General features: G+C 40.4%; 1 protein-coding gene across 1 annotated transcript; it reads right to left on the reverse strand.

Moving 5' to 3' along the window:
* Positions 1-3,293: 3,293 nt before the first annotated feature.
* LOC149104307 (uncharacterized) lies at positions 3,294-7,502 on the reverse strand. Its single transcript, XM_089272101.1, has 6 exons — positions 7,331-7,502; positions 6,524-6,598; positions 5,535-5,594; positions 4,961-5,028; positions 4,083-4,260; positions 3,294-3,504 (listed from the first exon to the last, which is right to left on the reverse strand). Exons 1-5 carry the CDS (start codon positions 7,404-7,406, stop codon positions 4,093-4,095), a joined length of 447 nt encoding a protein of 148 aa, XP_089128227.1. The 5' UTR covers positions 7,407-7,502; the 3' UTR covers positions 3,294-3,504; positions 4,083-4,092.
* Positions 7,503-9,192: the final 1,690 nt, after the last annotated feature.

Consider the following 9,192-nt stretch of genomic DNA (forward strand, 5'->3'; position numbering starts at 1 on the left):
AATATATATTAGTCCTATTGGCTTGTATCTTGTTGTTGTGGGCGTACCCAAAGGCGGTATAATCCTGGATTAAGTTTCCCTTAATTAACTAACCAAGTTCAAAGGTGGTCATACCGAGCCACTTGTCAAAACATGCATCAGGGGGATCATTCATGACCATGTACACCATTTCAAGTGACTTCTTCCCCTGAAGCCTTTCGCCAATCTCTTTCGCCTTCTTTGTAGGAGCGTCGATACAGACGACTGGAGCGGGTTGCTCTTGAAGAAGCTCTTCAAAGACTGCTTTCAATAACTTCTCTGCAACTGCCTCGGAATCTGCAAAGAGCGGGCCAATCTTGTAACCTTCTTCTTTGGCAAACAATGGTCGGGCAACAGTATAACCCACGATTGAACCTTCACTGTTGATAGCCACACGGCCATGTTTCCCTGGGATACGAAGCCATTTGGACAAGAACGCGTGACGTTCAACTCCGAACACTGTGGTGTCGTACTTGAATAACGCTTGCAGATCTATTTCTTCAATACATTTGATATTTACGGGACATCTCTCCGATGTTTCAGAGAAGCGTGTTATAGCTGTTGGAGGGTGCAAGTCAAAGCGCGCCCCATAAAACTTACTGCGAAATCCCTTACGCTTGTACAGTTCTTCCCACTGCAGCAGCCCTGAAATTGCAATGCTACGGGACGGCATGACACTTGCCATAGCGGCGTCAAAAAGCATCCCGCCATATCCCTTTCCTCTGTATTCCTTGCTCACAATATAACAACCACCGAAAGCAAATCTCTCAGCATATTTTGTCATTGTAATGCAAGCTATGGGTTTCCCGTTCAACTCGCCAATAAACGCTCCGCTTGGATCACAAGCCAAGAAGCATTCAGTATCTTTTAAACCCGGCCGCCAGCGTTCTTCCACCATCCAATTTATTATGACGCTTTCAAACTCCTCTTCTGTCTTTATCTTACGGATTTTGAACTGTTCTTTGGCAGAGAAGGTTGCATACGGCTTAATAGACTCAGCAAGCAATCTATTTCTTGGGGGCTGGTAAAGACCCTGAGACGAATTACAAGCAAACACCAAGCGACTGACGCAGGAGCGAGTGACGAAGCTGCGAGACACGGTAAGCGCCATTCTTGTCCGTTTCGCTCTCTTAGTGTAAGAAAAATATAGAGATCAGGGGGTCTGGATTAGTTTAAATATGGCGGACGACTGAAGAGCTTAGAAGAGTGAACGTCGAATCGAAGTGGAGATCTTTTGTGACCCACTGAACCGGATCAGTAGGATATGACCTGTCGCAACCTAACCTTTGAGTCACACACCCGAGTGAATATTAATGCAAATTCGCCAAGCGACTCAGAGGTCACGTAATATATTTCACCTCGTAATCCCTCCAATCAAATTTCAAAAGTCCGCCCAGGTCAAACCAGAGCTCGAAAAATTAGGCAGTAGTACACAACACAGATTTATTTACATTATGAAATGTAAATAAATCTCACGCGATTTGAAATCTAAATAAAGCCCACGCGATTGGAAATCTTCGGTAACTTAGATAGAGTGTCAGAAAAGCACACCAGACGCGGCTCTTCACTGAGTGATTACAGTTGCCCGAGAAGGGGCGGGGGTAACTCCTATACAAAAACAACGGGGTGGTGGTCGGGAATTTTGACAAGAACCGCTAACAGAGGTACGAAGAACCTATTTCTTGGGCCTGGTTTGAAATGTTTTTCACCCCTAAGATTCTGAAACAACACATTGTCTTCATTCATATTTTCCTCGGTTCAATACCTTAAAAGGTACCGTAAATGCTCCCGCTGTGGACCTTTTGAGGCTAAACACCCTAAAAGGCACCAAAACCGAGTTTTTAAGACCCTTTCAACCCCTTAAAGGTACGACGGGCACCCCCGGGCCCAGTCCTTTTTATTCGGGAGTCCCCTGCAGGTTTAGATGCCCGAAAGTAGCCTGCAAACAAGCTCCCGGCGAGGATGGAAAACAAATTCGGCGAGCGCGGAGCTGAAGAATTTTGAAAGCGAAGCGATCGGGGCGGGAGAGGGCTTTTCGCAGGTTAGCTTGAAAATAGAAAAGTTAAGTGGAATACTGGACTTTGCTATGTATTATACGTCTGAATGTTTTTAGGTAAATAGGATCAGTCAGGCCAAGAAAACAGTTTTATATTCACTTAGTAAGATCCTCGTTATGTGATATATGACGAAAAAACAATATTAATAATGAGACAGAAATTTAAGAAAATAAATGTTTTATATTTAGTTATATGTAGAAGGGGTCAAGAGGGAACATTTAAGGTTTGCTGTTATTAGTTAACACCCTCTTGACTGACAGCTGACAAATATGATATCCAGTCCCTCCTCGGATAATGCTCTCGCGCGCGTTGCGTGGGTGGTTTCGTAAAAAAACGCGTGTAAAGCTGCTTAGGCTTTTCTCGTGGGTAAAATTGGTGTCTTAATATATAAATATAATAAATTAATATTTTAAGAGAAGGCCTCCAATTATTAGAATTTTTTGGTATTTCTTATTTTCAAGATTAGTTCAGTTCTAGAGCGAACATCATCGATTTCTAATAATTTTTAACGGTTCTCACACTGAAGAAGGGCTATGCCCAAAATAGGGTCGATTTCAATTCCGTGCTTTTCCGGTCTGCGAGCCCATGCCCGAAACGTTTGCAATTTTTCACAAGGTGACACTTTTTCGCATTTTTCTACCTTATCAGTTTTCTATTTAACAATTAGATTATGAGCTCGAGATTTCCATTACGCATAGAAATCGAGACTGAATTGCTTTAGTATGAATCTACTAGTCTTTCAAAACTTTATCAAATTCTCTTCATATAGACACTTCGAAAACGCAAAGGGTCGGCCGTCATCTCGATAACGTACAACCGCACACTGCTAGGCTACTCACTATCTATGAATAGATAGTGAGTAGCGAAGCCGATCAGAGAACTGCATTCGCGATAGAACGGTAGTAGGTTTATACTAAAGACAGATAGAATAGATAGACAACTTTATTAACGTGTCAATGTCAAGTAGCCCGGGAAAATCCCTTCTAATTCTTGGTACGTTTCTTTGCATTCCAATTATATTCAGTTTCGAGCTAGAGAGTTTGAGTTGCTTGAGCTGCATGATTCACGGTATTGCCAGATTCGTAAGTAAATTATAAGCTCATTTTTTAATCGACTTTTTCCTAATTATTCCCTCAAACGGATAAGCTGTCTGTCTGTGGACGATGATACTACCAGTCAGTACCAGAAAATGCCGCAAAACGACAAGAATCAGACAAGTTTCTTTCATCCCTTCTTTTATTGAAATTAAAAGAAACATCATGAAGCATTTTGATGTATCGCGCATATATCATGGTAGAACTAAACTTGTTTGGAAACTGGTTTAAGTAAAAGCCCACAAGTTAAATTGTGCCAAGGAGCAAAACAACTAAGCATAGCGCTTAATATTACTAGTGCTTGTAGCCCATGTCTGCTGTCCCCAAGAGTGAACCTGAAAAGAGAAAAAGGAGAAAAAAAATTACTTGGCTACAATCATTGCAATATTAAATGAAGCGGAAAGTTAGTAAATGAATAATTGAGAGACCTTTAATTTTTATATAAAAGTATGCTTATTTGTGCACAAGTTAAAACCAGCCTTTCGATGAATGCCATAGAAGCGTTTCAGTAGCTGGGGGAGGAGGGGGGGGGGGAGGGGGAGGGGGTGAGTTGGGAAGGGGGGTGGCAAGACTACCAGTGGACCATTACTATCTGCTTCTCTTGGGTACCACAGTTTTAGCTAAAACTCTGGCCCTCAAAACATTGTCACACCTTCCGTAAATATTTTGCAGCTTCTCCTGTTCCCTTTCGTAAATCTGGCCGGTTTTTCTGGTTCAGTTGTGTCCCTCGAGCTAGCTGCTGGTATGGCTTAAATACAGGCGTTTAGTCTATGTTTGTAAAACTCCTTGACGAAGTCTACGATAGTTAAACGAAGCGCATCGCGTCGGAGAACAAACAAGTTTTGCAGCTTCTTTTCACAAAATGTTGCTCACTCGTTGTTTCAAATATACCAACTGAGATCGAAAGACAAACCTTTTCCCTCTCATTCCTCGCAATCAACGACCTTGTCATCAGGCGTTTCGAACCCAGCTGCGGTGCAGTATTTCTTTGCTACCGTAAGCTTCAATAGCTGAGGTGGCTTTCCTTCCTCGATGACTACAAGGCCCGACCACTGACATTGGGGTGGTATCGTCTTTTTCCCATCAATACACTGCGACAGAAGAAAAGAAAAAGATAAAACGTTAAAGGGGCCCAATCACCGTATTTTGAGTTATTTTGGTTTAGTAAATAAATTACCTTTAAATAGAACGAAACATGAAAATAATAGTTTACTAAACTAGAAAAGCACTGGAGAAATGATAATAAACCACAAAGGAACAAGGATGGCTAAGGATGGAGTAGATTGACACGGATTTCAAACGATGAACTTGAAAACAAATTAGGCTAATCTAAGATGTGCACACCGCGAGGTAGATCCTTTAGGAACCACAAAAACGTTCTCGTACCCGGGGCGGCGTAACCGAGTGGTCAGGGCATTTGACATGTAATCCAGATGTCCCTGGTTTAAATCTTCGTCTAAATCCCTTGTCACTAGATGGATTAATATTTGTGTTCGCTGGTCCCGAATTCAACCCCTCCACGTCTTTTAAATAACCAACTGGTTAGCCTCCAAACAGTTGATCTTTACCAAGTTTACAGTACTTGTTTTTTCTTCCCCAACAAGGGCAATTACTGACGGCAGCACTAAATACCAAGGCATTTACATTGCAAATAAAGTGATTTTTAATTGTTAAGGTCATTGGTCCGAATTCTGCTAAGAGATGAATTAGTGAGCTGCTACTAAACGTTTTAGCACCGTTCTGGGTGAAATTACTTTCAAACGAAAACAAAACTTGGAACAGTGTAAATACCTCTTGTTTATTTCCACTTGGAAACCTATACTTGACTTCCGGTGGAACAGGTCCGGGGAGAATTTGAGCTGTAAATAAAGGAAACTCGATCAGCGTTGAGAGAACAAAGAGAAAAGGAGAATGTTATGTAACTTTGTTGTGAATTTAATATAATTAATCCCGAGGGACTGAAATAACATGGGCGTGGCGGCCACGTTGGTGATATGAAGGATAATCAACATGGCGTTGATGATGTCACGTATGTGAAACGCATTAATTACAGAACAGCTTTAACGCAAGCTAGTTTGCTAGCCACCGACTAGACCCTCCCACCCCACCCCAAACTTCCAACGTGCGAGTTTTCTTTAGCATTTAATGAAATCAAAGGACTGAGAGACATTAAGAATCTGAGGTTTCTTCAAGCAGAGAAAATTATAACCTTAACGACTCCGGCCAGTCGCACGTAACACTCCATCCGATTGCAGCATACTCACTGACGTCCCATCAAAAAATTTGGTCTGAAAACATACAGCCAACGAAATGAAGATGAAATAAAATTGTAAGCGCGACAATCAGTTTTTTAGAAACGACTTACCATCATTCAATATGATCTTGTCCAGAAGCCACGCAGTATCTCTAAACACTTCTGGATCGTCTGTACAGAAAGAATGTATCTGTGATTATACCTTGAAAATAGTCTACGCCAGGGGAGGGAGAGGGAGGTGGGGAGGGGGGGGGGGGGAGGGTAGTAAGAGGTGGGAGATAGAGGGTGGGTCATCTATGAATAAGCATGTACAATAATGGGTTTCACCTAGAGAGGACGAAGAGTAGAACGTTTTCTCAAGGTAACCTATCTCGATGTATTTTTAGATATGGATCCCAATCTTGCCGCGCGATTATAGCACGACGACAGATGTTTTGTGGGGGAAGAAAATGCATGAAAAGCCGCTTGGGGTATTACAGGATTGATGTATTACGTACTTTTAGACTCTCCTAGGAATTGGAAGTCAAGAGCTATCTAAACACATAAAAAAACTTGACAGGGATGACCTTGGGAACAAAAGGCGTATCCAATTTCCCCGCTTAGTATTTGCTGGCTTTTACGCCATTGTCCAGTGATGGCGTGAGACGCTTAATACATATATAATAAGCCGCTTTGTACAATAGCAGATTCAAACTTAGCCTTGTCTCCTGAGTACCTTTTTTTTGTTTTGCCTTTCACCTGTTAATTACTATACGTCTACTAAGATGGTGGAGAACAATACCGGAAATATAACAACTGTTAGTTCCACGCATTTGGTCTTCTATACGATAGACACAATGCAACTACTCGGATTGACGGATTGAATTTTATCCTTTATATATTTGCTTTCCTCTCTCGGTCTCACGTGACTGAATTGTTTTGCATAATTATGCGCCGTGTTACGCGGTATATTAATTATTTATGCCGCATACATTTAGTCTTGTTGAATTTTTGGCGCGCGTCACAACGGTTGTTAATTTATGTGTTTGAACGGCTGAAAGGAATATTTCGTTGTTCTTTTTTCTTTTTCAAGTTAAACGCTAAGCCGTTTCAATACTCACCCTCATAGTCTGGAATTACTCCTCTTTCCAACAAGAGAGCGGCTGGATCTCGCTCGTCATATTCGAATGGTCGTCCTTTGGAAAGAATAAAACGAATCACACAAAACCAACGAAGTGAAACATTGACCGCGAAGCATAACGAATTTATTTAAGATGTTATCTATTTGTTTTGGAGCTGAGTAAAAGCCTAAAATTGAGATAGTACTGCGCGTTAATAAGTTATTGCTTTGCATGGAAAAAGAAAGTCACTGAATACTAAATCAGGGTGCTTTTTTTTTCGAAAAAAACAAAAAATTAAATAAAGAAAATCACGTCTCGAGGCTCATTTATATGTGGGGTATGTTGAACACGTAGCACCATATCGAAATTGAAATAAGCTATCTTTACACTAATACGTGCAACGGTGGTGTAACTCGTGCGCTATTTGTAAAATGGAATGTTTTTTGCGACTAGGTCAATCAAACGGCTGCATTGGAAATGGAACTGCCTGCAAGATCACTGACGAAGGTTTTCAGCTGCACTTTTCTGGCTCCTACCTGAGTGTAAACATTTAGGCAACGCCTTAAGGCAGAAATTGAAATTTAGAAGTTCATCAGATCGATCTACGTACAGTCCAATGAAGTGCCCGTGATTTACTAAATTATTATCATTATTATTATTTTAATCCGGGTATATCACAGCTCCAACTGCAATGAAGAAATAACGGTCGTCTTGCCCTAGCAAACTTAAGAGGTTACATTATGCAATGCAGAATATTTCAACGGAAAAGGCGCACTCCGGGACTAATATAAAAAGCAAATTACACACCTCTGAAGTTCTTAACTGTAAAAGCTGAGGCACAGGCAAAAAGCAGGAAAACAAACGCTGGAGCAAACGTGGTCATCTCGAGCTCTGGATTAAGGCTTTGAGCGTTAGTGGTAACCTTTCTTTTAAGTGCTCTGAATCGGCCACGTTGAAGATGCTGACTGATGAATGTTTGATAACCCGGGAATATAAGTATGTTAAACGTTAAAGCTTGTTCAACGCTGATTCGCTGCGTCTTACTCAAGTTGGCATGAATTTATCGGTTCGGTAAATATTGGATATTGTTTAACTGTCAGTGTCACAGAACTGTCCTTGATCAGTTTACAAGTTACAAAAAGTAAGATATATTTATTTTTAAAAACATTATCAAGTGTAATAATTTCAGTGTAAAGCGTCGCCACAAAAAGGACAAACTTAAAACCGTTTTGGTTTAGAATTAAGTAATGTCTTGCTTAACACAATATCAAGTGGACTGAGTGAATGAAAATACTGGTGCGAATTTAAATTCCTAGGAGACGTGACTGCAAAGAAAACAATGCAATAACTTGAAAAAAAAAATGCAAAAAAGAGACAAACAATATATAATACAATAAAAGTCACGTACTAGAACGTTTCGCACGAATTGAGTCTTGCAGTGCTCTCGAACTAAACTAAAAAATCAAACTTCGACCTGGATTTCTTGGTTTTAAGTTTTACCTTTTCAACGCAATGTTTTAAAGGAAAATTATCGAGCAAATTTCTTCTTGTACGAAATTAAGATTCAGTAACAAAGTTATTTAAGAGAATACGAATTGGTTCAGTTAAAAAAGCGGTTAACGTAATAAAGTAAGCAATTATTATTTGGTAATTAACTTTGACTAACATTATCATAAATTATAACAGCCGCGCAGTTAAACTCGGCACACGCAAGCGAACTCAGTGCAATAATTCACAAATAAGGGTGAGTGTTTCGTCGTGGTTTCCAGACACGAGAAAAGTGATGAGAGCTCGAGACTGCAGGCCGAGTGCATTTATTGTTTTCGATGAAACACGAAGGACGAGTTTTGGAAAGCTTCTCAAATGCAAACGCGCATCATTAACCAAAAACAAAGGAAAAAACCCACTGGTTTTGCATCATAACGCAGGGTATATATAGGACTTATTTTGGTAGTGTTTTCACGGAAAGCTTATTAGTTAGTGCACAGAAATAGTTAGTGCACAAAAAATTACAAAAAAAAAAATATATATATATATATCAATTTGTAGCTTTGCGGAATGTTCAAAACAGCTCAGAAATCCCAGGTGTGCATATATTGGCCTTGATCCCATGATAAGATCCTACGGTGTCACGTTTATGTGAAGTCAAATCATCCAAGCGGAGAAGGAGCAATTAATGTCGTTAAAAATCGGCGGTACTCCAGGCATTCAACACAACAATAGATGAGCATATGAAATATTTGAAAAGTCAGCAAAGGCGGTGAATGGTTCGCTAATTTTCGAACTGTCGCGGTGTTGGCTCTGATTTAAAATTAACGATTCCGTGAGGTTCAGCCGTTGTGAAATGTTGACCGATAGATTATGAGATTTGTAATGTTTAAGAGATCGCGACTGTCCTCGAAAGAAGCTACCCACCCAGAATCTTGCGCATGTACAATTTACATTTAATTTGCTCAGGTTGCATTGGACATTACTGTCATTATTTAGTAGGCCACTTTCGCAAAATTCTGCTCGGCAGCGAGGTCTAGAGGACACAAACAAAGGAAATATACCATTTTGCTAATGCTAGCTCCAGTCCCTTGTGGGGGGAAAATTTTGATCTATTTTATGAATTAATGAGGCCATCCTTGGCCGAGTGATCACTTCTGTACCGTTGCAGTTATGTCCTA

The sequence above is a fragment of the Orbicella faveolata genome, unplaced genomic scaffold (assembly GCF_042242905.1).
Source record: "Orbicella faveolata isolate gen_17 unplaced genomic scaffold, um_ofav_v1 contig_34, whole genome shotgun sequence".
In the NCBI taxonomy this organism is placed as follows: domain Eukaryota; kingdom Metazoa; phylum Cnidaria; class Anthozoa; order Scleractinia; family Merulinidae; genus Orbicella; species Orbicella faveolata.

Bases quoted from the DNA above. Each gene is read 5' to 3' on its own strand.
- LOC149104307 (XM_089272101.1), bottom strand. From the start codon at position 7,406: ATGACCACGTTTGCTCCAGCGTTTGTTTTCCTGCTTTTTGCCTGTGCC. The intron at 6,599-7,330 runs GTGTGTAATTTG...TTCTTTCCAAAG, and splicing joins TACAGTTAAGAACTTCAGAG to GACGACCATTCGAATATGAC. The intron at 5,595-6,523 runs GTGAGTATTGAA...CTTTCTGTACAG, and splicing joins AGTAATTCCAGACTATGAGG to ACGATCCAGAAGTGTTTAGA.